Consider the following 17001-nt stretch of genomic DNA (forward strand, 5'->3'; position numbering starts at 1 on the left):
TATATGCACATTTTATACTGGTTCTTCATAGATCTGAGGTAGCACAGGTCAGCAGACCAACAGAACAATTCTACAAGGCACCATTGGTTTTGTGTGACAGAATGCTAGCTGACACCTGAGATCTAGAAATACAGAAAAAAAAAATTCAAACATTAGTATATAGATTTTTCTTCAATTTCCTCTGATTTTATATTGGATTGATATTGATACTATATTCACTATGGTTTATCTTCTTGTTCAAGCAGGTTTTTCCTCAAATCTATTTGAAAGATTCCTTCACAGAGTCACAAATGAAAATAGTTCCTTTAGGTGTGCCCCTGCACTCAACTGAACACCACTTAAGACCGTGGTTAGAATAGATTTATGTGTTTTTCCTGTGACAGATATTTTCCAATAGATTCTTCCCCTATGTCTTTGTGATCTCTTTTTAGGTATCAATAAAGATCCCTGTATCTTCCTAGTGTTTCTGAAAATCCTTACATGCTTTAATCATGTGACTTCTTTCATGCTTTAATCGGCAATATGATTAATGTACAAAAGAAATCACATGATTAAAACCTGGAAGGATTTTCGGAAACACTAGGAAGATACACACACACACACACACACACACACACACACACACACACACACACACATTATATATACATATTCTTCTCTCACAGCAGCAGAGAGGCCGAAACCTAGTTGAAATATTACAGGATCATGGTGATAGTTCCTATAGCCATGCCATGCCATGTCATGGAACAGACCCTTCTCTGGGTCAAGATAATTTTACTAGAGTTCTGCTTTCAGAGCTGCAAGGCAAACCAACAACTATTGTCTCCATAAACACTGTTCTCAATCTTACTTGCAATCACAGAACACGGTCCAACAATTAATACTGGTCATTAAAACCTCTTAGAATCAGGGGCGCCTGGGTGGCTCAGTCGGTTAAGCGGCCGACTTTGGCTCAGGTCACGATCTCTCGCGGTCCCTGGGTTCGAGCCCCGCGTCGGGCTCTGTGCTGACAGTTTGGAGCCTGGAGCCTGTTTTAGATTCTGTGTCTCCCTCTCTCTGACCCTCCCCTGTTCATGATCTGTCTCCCTCTGTCTCAAAAATAAATAAACGTTAAAAAAAAAAAATAAAAAAATAAAACCTCTTAGAATCTATTTTCCATGTCTGCTTCCTTTTACTAAGTATAGTATCTCTTGCATTTCTAACCATCTAGTTAAGAAATGGGCTGCATTATATAATATGCCATCACTGCACAGCAAGTAAACCAGCATGGTAAAGTTATGCTACCACACCCATATAAAACCTATTCAATTAGTTATTAAACTCTATTCTGCTTAAATTGTACTCAAACTGTCATCCTAGACAATTATAAAACTCCCTTCAGGGGAGACAGAAATGATGATTAAGAGAAATTAACAAAATCATCAGAGAGATGCTTAGCAAATACTGAGGTGCCTGGGTGGCTCAATAGGTTAAGCATCCCACGCTTTTTTTTTTTTAACGTTTATTTATTTTTGAGAGACAGAGAACGAGTGGGGGAGGGGCAGAGAGAGAGGGAGACACAGAATCCGAAGCAGGTTTCAGGCTCTGAGCTGTCAGCACAGAGCCCGACGCAGGGCTCAAACCCACGAACGCGAGATCATGACCTGAGCCAAAGTCAGTTGCTTAACCGACTGAGCCATCCAGGCACCTCAAGCACCCAACTCTTGATTTCGGCTCGGGTCATGATCTCACAGTCACAAGACTGAGCTCTGCGTCAGGCTCTGCTCTGAGTGTGGAGCCTGCCTGAGATTCTCTCCCTGCCTCTTTCTCTATCCTCTCCTGCCCCTTCACTCTGCTGCACACACGCTCCTGTACACACACTCGCTTAAAATATATATATATGTGTGTGTGTATATATATATATATACATATATATATATGCTTAGTAAATACTAGTTTATACATTCTGCTGTTCATCTATAGGTCTTTATCTTTCATAAACAGCATGTCTATACAATAAACCTATATTTCATCCTCTTCCAGCTCATGAGTTCTAATACATTCATCATTTTCCTACCCATTTTCCTATCTTCTAAGATTTTTTTTTTCACTTAATCAGCAATTTTCAAATTTCATTATCAGTGGAACTCTTTGTTCCAATTACATCTTATGGAGAATCCCACTACCTGAAGCAATCAAATGCAGAACCTCCCTGATAAAAAGAATAGGGTTGCCAGTAGACATAGCTTGGAAATCATGGTTCTAAAACATTCAAGAAAGCGAAGTAAAGATACAGCCAACTGGAATTTCTTCATTTCCAATGGTTATAGTTAATTCCTTCCCTTGTTTCCAATTTTCAAGAACATTTCTTAAGAACAGTTGCTTTTACCTTAGCCCATTAATGGAATAAAAGCACAGTGCCTTACATACAGTTAAGTACTTGAATTCATATTTCTTTTCAAACTATTCAAAAATGCAAATTAGTAGAAGATGTAATCCCATGACTAGGTTATTAAAATCAGTTTTTAAAATACTTTAATATGTGATAGAAAAAACATTTTTTAAATTATCCTTGCTTCATAACTGTAACTGCTGTAGTTCAGTCCAAACACTACCCAAAAGACTCCTTAGACTCTCAAGAAAACAAAAATCACTTTTAGTCATTCTGAGAAGATTATCTTCCCATGCAATCATTCTGTTGCTCTATTTCTGGATTAAAAAAAAAAAAAGCCTCAGTTATATATTCTATGCAGATTTCAAACCTGATTTGCTTCAAAGGCCAGGGAAAAAAGTCAAGTTTTGTCAAGCTTAGAAAGATTTTACAAAAGGTAAAAAATGAGAATTTTTTTCTAAAATAAGCTCATTTGTGTTCTCCAGGCTTTTCATAACCTCCTTCCACAGAAACAGAAGGCTCTTCAACTAACTTTTTAATAAATCTAGGCCTCAAAAACCAACTCCGTGCTTAAGTATAAAAGGCACCCCTGTTCTTCGATGTCCCTCACAGGCTGGACGGGCAGCACCAGGTGTGAAATCCGGCTCCAGAGTCCACTCAATTTGTCAGAGTCCATGTGGTTGAAGGAGCTGGGAGTGTCTGAGTTGGTAAACCTGGCCCAGAGGAAATCTCTCACTTTTTCTTCAGTTTCCCTTGGGCCGACACTTGCTTCTAATGTTTCCTCCTCTAGGAGAACAGTCAGGACCAGGGCCACATCTTTAAAGGCAGCATTCTCATGGTCACAATACTTGTAGAAGATTAAGGTAGAGCCTGCAGGAAGGGATTCAAAGTGGTGCACCACAGCAGCCTTCTGGCCATTCTCAAATCCTGAGCTCAGCTCCGTGTCAACCAACTGCTTGACCACGTCACTGTCCTGCAAGGTTCTTGCAGTCCCGTCAATCTGAATGGCAGAGACTTTCTGGGAAGAGGTATAGGCATCCGCAACGAGGTGGCTCAGGCACTTCAGGGTCTCTCTTCCCTCCTGAGCTGCTGTAAATATGATGGTGGCTGGCTCAGTGGGGTTTGAAGCATTGAGGTGTTTCTGGAGAAATTTACGTCCTCTCTGCCACAAAAAGGAACTCTGGCCTGGGAATTTATCCTTCAGTTGGCTGAAATGAACCAAAAAGGCCTCCAAAGCTGGATTTTTGGGCACTTGCTGGGCTGAAGAGGAATAGTAGCTATTACCCCAATTTAGCAAAACAAGAGTCGTGACCACAGAGCCAAAAAAGATGGAGCCTGTCAGAATGGGAAAATAAAACACAAAATTAGAGAGAAGGTGGATCAGAAATAAAATCTGTGGTAAACTGAAATGAGTTAGAGATACTGCCAGATTTTACTAATTGTGGGGAGTTTCTTTCGCCTGAATCCTTTAAACTTTGAGCTAATTTAGGTCTACCAGAAACACTTCTCTAATTTCTTACATTTAATTATTTGATGATACAGTATTTTTGTTAAAAGGTAAGTTTATGTATTTGTTGCTATAACTAATGATGCAATTTAGAAATGATCAGGATAGTCCTCCTCCCTCTCAAAGTACCTATTACTTCTAATAGGCCATTTTTTCCTAAAGGGTCAAAATGTAAAAATGCCACGTGGAAAGTTAATACTCTGTAAAAAGTATTTTAGTTTCTTATTTACGAAAAGTCCTTCCTCCTATGGGAATTCTCATTTTGTTCAGGATGTCAAAATATTACGGTTACCAGATAACCAGGATGGTAACAACGTGGTTACCAGAGGGGAAGCGGGTGAAATAGGTGATGCGGATTAAAGAATTCACTTGTTGTGATGAGCATCAGGTGTTGTATGGAATTGCGAATCACTATACTGCACACTGGAAACTAACAGAACACTGTATGTTCAGTACACTGGAATTAAAACAAAGTAAAATAAAAACAAAAATACTAAAACAATGAAATTGTTTAAATGCTAGTCTTCTAGGTGTTTTCTCTGAGGATTTCTGAATGTGAATCGACACTGCAGTAGGACCAATTTTGTTCTCACCATAACGCAAATAATCCTTTTTATTCATCTTTCTTCTGGTATCCAGTGCACTCTCTTTCTTTTCTTCCAACCTTTGTGTTTCCTGTTGATGACTTTCAGCCTCTGCTGGGGAAAAGGAACGTTCTCTTTAGACAATATGCTAACGGGGTATCATACACTCTAGGCCTCTTACCAAATCAAAGAATTATTAGGCTGAGAGGATTTCTATACTTTCTTATACAAAGCTAACTTTTTTCCTGTCTTTTCCTTAAGGCTATTACTTTTATTCTACGTAGAACAATAAAATGAAGTCCTCACTGGCCCTTACATCAAGGACAAGAAACAAGCACCCTAATATTGCGGCCAAACCTATCTACAATGTATTTCGACAAAATGTTTAAAATTAAAAAGGGATTTTATGGGGTGCCTGGGTGGCTCAGTCAGTTGGGCGTCTGACTTCGGCTCAGGTCATGATCTCGCGGTCTGTGGGTTCGAGCCCCGCATCGGGCTCTGTGCTGACAGCTCAGAGCCTGGAGCCTGTTTCGGATTCTGTGTCTCCCTTTCTCTCTGACCCTCCCCTGTTCATGCTCTGTCTCTCTCTGTCTCAAAAATACATAAACGTTAAAAAAAGAAAAATTAATAATAAAATAAATAAGTAAAAAGGGATTTCAGAAGTGTTAGCTGGGGGCACCTGGCTGGCTCAGTCAGTAGAGCATGAGACTCTTGATCTCAGGGTTGTGTGTTCAAACCCTACACTGGGCGCAGAGTTTACTTTAAATAAATATGTGGCAGCTATTAAAAGATAAAGCATACATAATAAAACATTTAAAAAAAATTTAAAAAACAAAAGAAGCATTAGCTGTACGCAAGACTCAACATCACAGGGCAAGGACACTCTAATTCCAGGGTTCAAGTCACATGGCTCAAGACCCCAAGCATACACATAACGAAGGCCCTAAGTTTTGAGACAGGAGAGATTACTGTACAGGTACAAAATAGCTCACAAAAGTAGGTTTGGAACTCTTAATGATGGAATCATGAAAAGTAAGGAATACAAGATTAAGAAAATTTATGAACTATGTAAAAATGTAGGTGTGGGGTGAGACACCAATCTTAAAATGTGTGGCTGAAAAAAAAGGAGGGCACTATTGTGTAGCACTCGAAGGCACTCTACGGTATAGGTGTGTGCTTATGGGAAAAAGAACTCAAACGGTACACTCTATTAACATAAAGAAACAGGTGGCTAGGTGGCTCAGTTGGTTGAGCATCTATGGCTCAAGTCACGGTCTCATGGTTTGTGAGACTGTGGGATCGGGCTTGCTGCTGTCAGCCCAGAGCCTGTTTCAGATCCTATCTCCCTCTCTCTGTCCCTCCCCTGCTCATGGCTCTCTCAAAAATAAACATTAAAAAAAATAAATGAAACAGTTTAAAAAAAGAAAAGAATCATCTTCACCTATAAAGGATAGTGTATTTATTCACATCACACTAAAATATAGGAACTTAAGGTATCATAGCATAGAATATGAAAGGATCTTTAATGATCACCTACTGTAACCTCACCTTACCTATCCTGACAAAAGGCCCAGGGATGGGAAGGGCTTTGCCCAAGGTCACATAAAGAGATGTGGCTAAGTGGGGCACCTGGGTGGCTCAGCCGGTTAAGTGTCTGACTCTTGGTTTCAGCTCAGGTCATGAACTTGGGTTGGTGAGTTCAAGCCCCGCATCGGGCTCTGTGCTGACAGTGTGGAACCTGTTTGGAATTCTTTCTCCCCCACCCCCACCCCAGCCCTTCCTCCCTCCCTCCCTCTCTCTCTCTCTCAAATAAACCTTAAGAAAAAAAAAAAAGAGATGTGGTTGAGTTTAGAACAAGATTTCTCATCTGCTAGATTAGTTCATTCCATTATATTAAGCTGCTCTGCATACACAGAGTGCATTTTTAAAACAATATTTTCTTCCTCCACTCAGTGAACCTGCATATGATGAAATCTGATGGGACATAATAGTTCATACAAGTCACATTCATTCATTCATGTAACAGCTATTCATAAAGTTGCTTCTCTTGCCAGGTGCCACAGAGACATAATGGATGAGAGAGAGAGAGTTCTTGACTTCCCTGAAGTTACAGACTACACTAATGATTAATGAACAAAACATGTATTTGAGATAGGTCACTGATTTATAGTGAAACATTAATTTCCAGCCCTTAGTCAAGCCCCTGATGAACAGAATGTGTAATATTTTATGTTCGTTTGCATTGGCCAATAGGCATTTTAGACTGAGCTCTTCTAAGTACTTATAAAATACATATCCACACATAGAATTATAGACAGTGAGAGCTGGATACCTCTTGTCCAAATTCTTCATTCTACAAATAGGAAACTGAAGTACCAGGATGTTAAGAGACTTGCTCAAGGTCACCCAAGCTAGCAAGTGGCAGGGCCACAACTAGAATCTGTGTCTCTTTTGAGTTCCAGCTAAGGACTTAGCCACTAGGAAGACAGTATCTTCGTAAGAGAAGATATGATGGTTATTCTCCTTAATATACAAGAGGAGAAAATCATACAGAGAGAAATTAACGGATGTGCTCGAAGTCTTATAAAACTAAAATATGACTGAGTTAAGGGCACTGTACCACTGATGCTGGTTTTTAAATATATCCATCTCTTGATTTACGTAGTGTTTAGTTTCCCCAAAAGTAAAAGCTTTAAAAAACTGTAAATAAAAAATACGATCCTAAGAATTAAAGAAAAAGCTAGTAAAGTTTTAAAAAGTCAGGCCTTGGGGCGCCTGGGTGGCGCAGTCGGTTAAGCGTCCGACTTCAGCCAGGTCACGATCTCGCGGTCCGTGAGTTCGAGCCCCGCATCAGGCTCTGGGCTGATGGTTCAGAGCCTGGAGCCTGTTTCCGATTCTGTGTCTCCCTCTCTCTCTGCCCCTCCCCCGTTCATGCTCTGTCTCTCTCTCCCAAAAATAAATAAACGTTAAAAAATTAAAAAAAAGTAAAAAAATAAAAAAATAAAAAGTCAGGCCTTCCCCCACCGCCCCCCCCTTTTTTTAATCTTACTACATTACTACAAACAGTAAGTAAATATTGTTTAAATGTTTAAATACTGTTTAAAATGCTGTTTATGTATTGGAAGCTACGTAAGTAGTGTAGTGAGCTGGTCTAGGAGATGAGAAACCTCATTCTAAGTTCAGTCATATGTCTTTAAGTGACCTTGGGCAAGGCCCAAAGGCCTTGGTCCTATGAAGGAAAGAGAAGCTGACAAAAAGGCCCCTGACCTATGCTGTGTCCTCAGTGACAGAGCAATACGAAACAGAAGTCCAGTGGGCTCCCTTACCTGGCGCCAGCAGTCGCCTCCGCACTGTGCCCTGGTTCTCTGGCCCTGCATGGGAACGATCAGGGCTTGGGGCATCCTGAGGGTCCATGGCAGGTGGCTCCTGTGCATCTCCAGGTCCGCTGCTCACTTCCTCAGGGAGGGCTGCAGAGTCGCTTTGTAAGAGCACATCATCTCTTCCCACCTTGTCACTTGGAGAACAGCTGAGTTCTGGATCCAAGGGTTTTTCACCTGGACTTTCTGAATCAGGGAGTTGATGGCCTTGCTCTTCATTCTGAAAGCTCTGGTTGTTCTCATGTTCTGTTTTATCCTTTGGATAGTTTCCATAATTTGTTTCATCTGAATCTTCTGATTGATCACCTGCGTCTGCACTTCCTGGACCTATATTTTCTACCTCTTGGTGGACTTTGTTAAGACCACAGACAGGGTCTGGGGTCTGAGCTTCTTCAGTGGTACTTGCTGTGACTATGGTCTCCTGTGCCTGAGAACTTACTGATGGGTCATTTTTCAAATCCTCTTGAGAGGCTATTGAGATAAAAATTTATAATTTTAATTGAAAATAACATCCCTATTTTTTTGTATTTTAACAAGGTCCCTAACTGAATAATAAGTAAAATGTATATAGATTTTTATGGTTAGCAAGGCACTCTTCCTAAACATTATTTCTCTTGATTTCCACTAAAGGTAAGACAAATTTATTATGTGTTAATAAATCTAACAAATAATACTAATGTAAAACTATTTTGAATAACAGAACCAATTTTTGTGTATTAAACACATCCTCTTCCCTGATGAAATAATGTATCTAGGCAATAATCATCAGTAGCAACTAAAACCATTATGCAAAAGGCTTATGAGAAGTTTTATAATGGATGAACCAGACTCACAACTGCTGAACCAGCTGATCAATCTTTAACATCACAAAAACAGGGAAAACCAGACATCATTAACCTCCCAATTCAATGCAGTAGGAAGTACACTATACCATGTATAGTACTCTTTTTTTTTTTAATTTAAAAAAAAAAATTTTTTTTTTCAATGTTTATTTATTTTTGGGACAGAGAGAGACAGAGCATGAAGGGGGGAGGGGCAGAGAGAGAGGGAGACACAGAATCGGAAACAGGCTCCAGGCTCTGAGCCATTAGCCCAGAGCCTGACGCGGGGCTCGAACTCACGGACCGTGAGATCGTGACCTGGCTGAAGTCGGACGCTTAACCGACTGTGCCACCCAGGCGCCCCTTAATTTTTTTTTTAATGTTTATTTTTGAGAGAGAGACAGACAGACTGTGAGTGGGGGAGGGGCAGGGAGAGAGGGAGACAGATCGGAAGCAGGCTCCGGGCTCTGAGCCATCAGCACAGAGCCCTAAGCGGGGCTCAAACTCACAGACCGCGAGATCATGACCTGAGCCGAAGTCAGACGCTCCACCGACTGAGCCACCCGGGGCGCCCCTCAGGTATAGTATTCTTGCCAAACAAATGAACTGATATATGATCAAGATTCTAGAGCTACCTACCAGTTTCCATGAAATACAGGGATAGAAGAATATATTAAATCATGCCTCAGGACGTAATTGGTAAAACCCAGGATGGGAAAATTCAAAGGGACAAAAGACTTCTGTTACTTTAATAACAGCAAGAGACAAAAATAAATGGCAAGAAAAGAAGAAACGGAGGGGTGCCCTACTGATTAAGAGAAATGAAAGAGACCAAATGCACCAATCAAAGGCAATGTGTGACCTGTTTGCATCTAGTGGCAAACAATTATTGAAAAAGTATTTATGAGTTAATCAGGAAAATTTGAATGCCAGATATTCCTTCTTACTAAGGAATTACTGGTCATCCTTTAAGTACAATATATTGTGATGATTTTTTAAAGCATCCTTTTAGAGGTAAGTATTCACATATTCATGGCTAAAATTACACGATGTCAACAACTTGCCTCAAGAATATGGGTGATAAAGGAGAGTGAGAAACTACAGATGAAACAATATGTTGGCAGCAGATGGAGCCATTTGATGGGAACATGGGATTCATTTCATCTCTCTTTCTCTACTCTTATGTATGTGTGGTATTTTTTATAGTAAAGCCTAAAAAAAAAAAAAAGCAACCTAAAAGATAAATCAATCAAATACAGAGAGTGGCCCATTAAAAAGAAAAAAAAAAAAAACAAAAAACCAGCTGTGGAGAAAAAAAAAAAAAATAAGGAAAAAAAAAAAAAAAAAAAAAAAAAAGATGTTGAGACAACTGGAGAAGTGTACATACTGATTAAATTTGTGATAATATTAAGGAACAATTATTAATATATTTTCCAGGTATGATGCTATTTTAGTTACTTTAAAAAATCTATCTTTAAGAGATATAAACTAAATGATATAATGCCTTGGATTCGTATTTAAATATTCCATGGCAGGCAACAAGATAAACATTATACAGGTTATAACTGAAATGTAGATGATGAGGGGGCCCTGGGTGGCTCAGTCGGTTGAGTGTCCGACTTCGGCTCAGGTCACGATCTCGAGGTTGATGAGTTCAAGCCCCATCTTGGGCTCTGTGCTGACAGCTCAGAACCTGCAGCCTGCTTGGGATTCTGTGTCTCTCTCTCTCTGTCCCTCTCTGGCTTGCACTCTGTCTCTCTCTCTCTCACAAAAAATTGAATTAATATAAACGTAAAAAAATATTAAAAAAAATTAGATGTTGAAATAACTATATTATACACCTGAAACTAATTATTACACTGTAAATTATTAACTGGTATAAATGAACTGGAATTTAAATAGACTTAAAAAAAGGAACTAAATGTTGAGTGCATGGGAATTCATTATAGTATTCTACTTTTATATATTTTAAAATATCCTCAATAAAAGGTCTAAGTAAATATGCCCTTCTCTTCTGAAATATCTACTTCATAATTTGCCTGTTTGATAGCTCTTACATATATATACAAGCAGGATGAATAAACAGATGGCACATCTGTTTTCTTGATTTAAAAAAAAGAATACAGCTCTAAAAACTGGTCTGCCATCCCCTTCTAAGATGCATGCATTTTTCTAACACTATGGGTTCCTACTACTGGAGTCTCTAAAACATGAACCTTCCTTGTAATTCAGGTCTGATGTTATGGTAGACTTCAGCAAATAAAAAAGAATCATCATCATAACAAATTAATCCACTAAGCTAACTTCTTTACTTCCAAACTTCAGGTTTCAGTCACCTGAGATCTTAGTACAGGTCTAGATTCCTACAGCATGAACCTGCTGTACAGACTAGTCTTACCCTCTGCAGGATCCCTAAGTCCTCTGTCGGCCATGTTTGTGTTCTAGCTCTTCAGACTTTGGGATACTTTTTGTTAATGTCTGTTTTTTCTTGTGAAGATGTCTTGTTTTCTTCTTGTCCCAAGTCCCAACAGACTCATGCTTCCCGTGGACCCAGGAAACAAGGCATATATAGTGACTAAAATAAAATGAAAAGAATTAAATGACTTTTTATTCATACATGGGAGAAATGCCGATTTCAGCTTCATTTATTCAATCTGTTTACTCTGAGTAGTAGCTCCTCTTCGAAACTTTTCTGGTGAAGAAGAAATGTTTTCTGGTTTTAGTGAGGATCACCAAATCCTTAACTACAAGTAGAAAAAAAAGTTTCAGATTATTAACCTTGCATGGATGCCATAATCTCTTAATATGTTCCATTGTGGTGAAAGGATCAGAAAGGCCAAGTGGCCAGAATCTTAAAGAGAAGTTCTTTGAAAATAGAATGAAGAGTAATTCTAAGAGTAGAAATTTAAGTCACTGCTCAGTTAATCACTGCAGGTTTCCTTTACGTCTTCAGTTTCTGCCCCATATCAATCTCTCAGCCTATTAGCTTTCACTTATCATTATTAAGTAACAATGCACAGGGAGTACCTACAAACTAAGGTGGCTGCCTTGGTGTCAGGTGTAGGAAATAAACACGGGAGTTATGTCACTGACTTTTTAGTGGTTTTCTCGCAGTATTCTTTTTAGATCGCTTTATACAATGCCTTTCTGCGCAGTGCTCAAAGACGACTCACGTAGAAGTTACTATGAACTATATACAAAAGGAATCAAAATCAGAGGCAACTCATAATAAAATGTTCTATCATTTTATAGTTGAATCATTTTTTGTCAGGAACAATACTTTCCTTATCTGTAAAAGTGACTAAGGACTGCTATGAGGACTAAATATAAAAATATATGTGAAAAAGAGGTTTAGAAAGTGTTACATTGATAGCCTAGTTGCAAGGCTACCCAACTAACTTTATGTCTTTTTCACAGCACTCTTTTGTAAAATTTAATTTTACAAAATAACATTTTAATTCCACATGTATGGTATTAGCCTAGTGTAGAGTAAGAACTCCCTATTTTAATTAAAAATAATATGAATAAATAAATGGATCCATGAATGTATAGAGTGGTACCAATTATAAACTTGAAGGGAAGGGAGGAGTTAGAGGCAGGCCTCCTTTCTGCTGGTGTGAACATTTAGGAACACGTCTAAGATTTGGAGAGTTCCTTGTCATCCTTTTATCTTCTTCAATCGCCTGAGACTGGGCTTCCAGCTCTCCTTTTCACATTACCATCATATGCTGCAATGAGGGTTTCTCTCCTATCCTAGTTCATGAAAGAAAATAAAAGGTCCTCAGTCTTTTTCAGATTTCTTAAGACAATTTTTTCCTGCCAGCCGAAACCGAGAAAACAACGGGTAAAACTTTCCTATGCACCAGGACAAAAACTTTAGAAAGCAAACAGGCTATCACACAATAACTATAAGGTATCTCAAAATAAAAATTAAAAGGTACCTGGTAAAAAAACCTAACAACATATATATATATATGCAAGAACTTTATAGAGTGGGGTGAGTTTTATGCTATGTAAATTATACCTCAATAAAAATGTACTAAAAAAAAAAACTTTAGGAAGAAAAGCATAAAACTTTATTAAAGGACATAAAAAAGACCTAAGTAGAGAAATATATTAAGTGCATAGACAGTAAGACTCTAAATCAATAATGTCAATTCTCTCCAAACTAATCTACGGATTCATTGTAATTTAAAACAAAATCTTAAGACAAGTTTTTGATTGTTGTTTTGTTTCTTACAGAATGGACAAGCTGACCCTAAAATTCACAAAGAGCAGTAAAGGATTAGGAAGTGTTAAGGTAATTCCGAAGGAGGGGGGCTGGCTATCTTTATCAGATATATCAAGACTTCTTATAAACCTATAGGAAATAAGAACAATAAGGGCATTGGTGCAAGAACAGACAAAGAGAATATACAGAATATAGAGCCAGGAAATACATGCATACACACATAAAGGAAATTGGCTAAGTGACAAAAGAGAAAGAACGCATTAATGAGTAGTTTGAGGACAAGTGACAACTCAAATGGGAAAAAAAGTTAAGATTTCTACATACCACCTGACACAAAAGTAATTTCAGATTAAAGACCTAAGTATAAAGAGCAAAACTTTGAATTTTCAGAAGAAAATACCAAATATCTTTATAACCTCAAGGTTTTCTTAAACAAGATATAAAATACACAAGCCATAAAGGGAAAATCTGACAAATGTGATCACATTTTTAAAATGTTAATTTCTATACAAATCATCAAAATCAAAGTTAAAACATAAATTCACTGACCAGAAAAATACCAGCCAACACATAAAATCAGCAAGGGATTAATATCCAGAATACATAGACTCCCCCAAATCAGTAAGAGACAGATAATGCTATGAAAAAATAAATGGGGAAAAGAGGTGAACAAACTGTTAAATGAAGAGTCTAATGAATCAATAAGAGTGGTTAAGGAAATGCAAAATAAATTAACAATGACATACAATACCATTTTACAAGTACCGACTGGCAAACAAGTCGGGCAACACCAGGTGTTGGTGAGGATATGGATACACAGAGACTTTTAAACCCTATTGGCAATGAGGTAAACGGCTATTCAATTCTGGAGAGCAATATGGCAATTATCTGGTAAAGACAAGACACGCAGATTCTACAAACAGGCAATTGCACTTTTAGACACATGCAGTAGACAAACTCTCCCTCAAGTGCCCACTGATATTTGTGGCAGCATTGTTTAAAATGAGGGAAAAAATGAGACCACCTAAATGTCCATGAATAAGGAAGAGGATTAAAATAAAAAAAAAACTGCGGCATATTCTTACAATGTAACATTATATATGGCAATTAAACCAATGAATTACCTATCTCAAAAATTTGTAAAAGTGCAGTATTGTAACTTTTACATACAAGTTAAGAAACAAACTTATACTATATAGAGTGATTCAAAAGAAGAACAAATGGCATAAATATGAACTGATACAAGCCACGACATGGATATATCTTAAGAAATGTGAATGAAAAAAGACTGACACATAGGAGTATCTGCCAAATGATTCCATTTATATGAAGTCCTAAAATAGGCAAATGGTTATTTATCGTAGTCTATAGTGACAGAAAACATAGAAGTGGTTACTGGGGGAAGGAGTACTCACTGGAAAAGGGCATGAGGAAAGCTTCTGGGTTTAGTAAAGTGTTTCGTATCTTTATTAAGGTAGTTAACGTTTGTCATCGAAATTAAAATTTGTACATTTTATTGCATGTAGGATACCCTCAATTAATTTGGTTTCCAACAAACAGAACTGAACGCTTTCAAAAATGTATTACCTGCTAACTAGGATGCAGCCAATAAACACTCTGCAAAACGAACCATTACAGGGATTTCTCTAATCTTAAAACTGCTCAGTAAATACCTTTCTTGTCACAAGGCACACGTTCCTGTAGCCCATTTCATTTAGGCCCTTTGTAACAAACATATCACACTGTTCATAGCTGAAATGGTATTCCCTCAATGCTACAAGAAGTGGTACAAACACAGGGGTTCTTGACACATCCTCACAAGAAGTCACATGGTGGGAGATCTGGAGACCAATATTCCAGAGCCAGGTCAACTTTTTGAGCATTATCCAATCCATGCCATGAAATGTGTACATTAAGAAACTCTGGACTGCATAATGGAAGTGAGGCAGAGCCTCATCCTGATGGAAAATGGGGATGTTGGAGATTTTGCAGCTGTGGGAAAAACCATTCCATCATTGTGTCCATGATTATACCATCATTTCCATTTGATGGATCTTTGGCAAAAAGGAACTGATGAAGACCTGTGTGCTTCACGTGGCACAAAAGATTTACTTTCAGTGAATCCCTGAAAAGTTCCATTGTAAAATGTTGTTTTTCAATGTCCCACATATGTGGAGGTTATGATCCATTTTTCCACTTTTTGCACTTCCCTGTGACCCTGAAATCTGCAGCAATACTTGTATCAATTTGCGTTAACAGTCTCAATGTGGGCTTGCAACAGGTTAAACAGATTAGTCTCCATTTATGGAAAATGCTCCAGATGGTAGGCTGAGGGATGCCTTCCTTAATTTCCACATCCTGGGACTTTTATAAACAAGGACACGAATTTGCCTCACTGCTTCCTCTGCAGAGGTGGCTGCCTTGTGTTCTTTTAAGATGTATCCTTTCTGTTCCATCTTATTGCACCAATGGTAATGGTGACTGCTGGGTATGTATTCATTGTCTGGTAACACATGACCTTTGCACTGCAGCAACAAACAACCAACTTCAGCAGACTCCGACATACAAAATTAAGTGTCGAAGAGAAACTCTACAAATTGGTGCACATCACATTTATGTATAAATGTTACTGTTACTGAATAATAAAATTTTGAAAGCAGTCAATTCTTTTATTGTTCTGTACACTGCTTAAACAGATATAAAATAATTAAACACATGAACAGAAAGGATACACATAAACTTCCATTTGGTGCTTGCTTCTGCTGAGGGAAGGGCAGGAATAGGAGAAGGACAAGAATGGGTCTCAACTGTGTCAACTGTATCTTGAAAAAACAAAACAAAACAATGGAGGCAAATGTGGCAAAATGTTAACGTATTTTAGATCTGAGTACCTAGTGAGTGTTATTTTCTGGATTTTTCTGTATGTTCGATGTAGTTAATACTTTTGTTAAATGAGTAATAAAATGGATCAGCTCTGTGAGGAAAAAAATCAAAAGGCAAAGCCTGTAATGGTAACTCTTTGAGCTCACAAGCAATGAATTTGTTACAGAGGTATACTTCAATGACAGCCTCCCATGCACTTTGTCATAACCAGTTGAAAGGAGACAGGACAAGAAAAAGCTGCCGTTGAGAAGAAAATCAGGGCTGGGAGAGCAGCAAGACCTCACCCAACCTCTATTCATCCTGTAACCTCTATGGGAACCAGTGAGGGGAGGGGACGGAGACCTAGAGACCTGGGGAAGAAGGAAGAGGCAAGTACCAGGAAGCACTGGCATCTGCAACACTAAGTGGTAAAAGGGGGCCCCCCCCCCCCCCCGCCCCAGAAGGAGGGAGAGAGAATATGAATTAGAAGCCTAGCAGCCAAGATACAAGAGTATCAGTCAGTCAATCTAGGATGGTAATTTAGACATAAATGCCATCATGACAAATGTATGGTAGTCCGGGCCCAATAAGTATATGTACCTTTTTCTGCCTTTAAACACTTTTATTTTAATGAATCCTGTCATTTTAGGCTCTAGGGATAAAAATCAGGTTCTCTTGGCCCTCAAGTAATATATACTTCTGCCATGGCTACAACATATGAAACATCTACAACAAAAATATATAGCTAACATTTATTGAGCGTCTTCTTTATGCCGAGCAGCATCCAAAGCATTTCATGTATTAATTCATTTAATCTTCACAACAGTCTTATGATGTATGGATTAATAGTCTTATTACTATTTTACAGACAAGGAAATGGACATACAGAGAGGTTAAGAACCTTACCCAAGAACACACAACTAGTAAAGGCAGAGTCAGGATTTGAACTCAATCTGACAGTGGGACCCAAGCTTTTAACCGTGACACTAAAAAAAAAAACTTGTAGTGAACATACTGCAAAGTACCCTGAATCTAGGTCTGAATTGTGACTCTAGCACAGATGACCTGGGTGATTCTGCACATATCCTTCAAATTTTCTCAAACTGCTTATTTTAGTGTTGTGGAAAGTCTCAGGTGATAGAACAAATCACACAGCAATTACATCCACCACAATTATGACCGTAAACTGGCCTAAAAAATGTAACAAGGACTTCCTTGAGAGCATCCATCCCCGTAGGCTTCTTAATC

At 38.4% G+C, this 17001-nt stretch overlaps 1 protein-coding gene across 2 annotated transcripts in view; it reads right to left on the reverse strand.

The window, feature by feature from the left end:
• Positions 1-2497: 2497 nt before the first annotated feature.
• LOC121011792 (torsin-1A-interacting protein 2-like) overlaps positions 2498-17001 on the reverse strand; it is a 31901-nt gene continuing 17397 nt past the window's right edge. The window contains exons 1-5 of one of the 2 annotated variants that reach the window (XM_040446472.1): positions 11439-11577; positions 11059-11235; positions 7789-8310; positions 4472-4576; positions 2498-3706 (exon numbers count right to left, since the gene is read on the reverse strand). In XM_040446472.1, the coding sequence (XP_040302406.1) occupies positions 2916-3706; positions 4472-4576; positions 7789-8310; positions 11059-11092 (1452 nt within the window). In that variant the 5' untranslated portion in view covers positions 11093-11235; positions 11439-11577 and the 3' untranslated portion in view covers positions 2498-2915. Of the gene's footprint in view, positions 3707-4471; positions 4577-7788; positions 8311-11058; positions 11236-11438; positions 11578-17001 lie in introns of those variants that run through there. The other variant, XM_040446473.1, reaches the window with a different exon arrangement.

This window comes from Herpailurus yagouaroundi, unplaced genomic scaffold (assembly GCF_014898765.1).
Source record: "Herpailurus yagouaroundi ecotype Mexico unplaced genomic scaffold, PumYag 195, whole genome shotgun sequence".
In the NCBI taxonomy this organism is placed as follows: domain Eukaryota; kingdom Metazoa; phylum Chordata; class Mammalia; order Carnivora; family Felidae; genus Herpailurus; species Herpailurus yagouaroundi.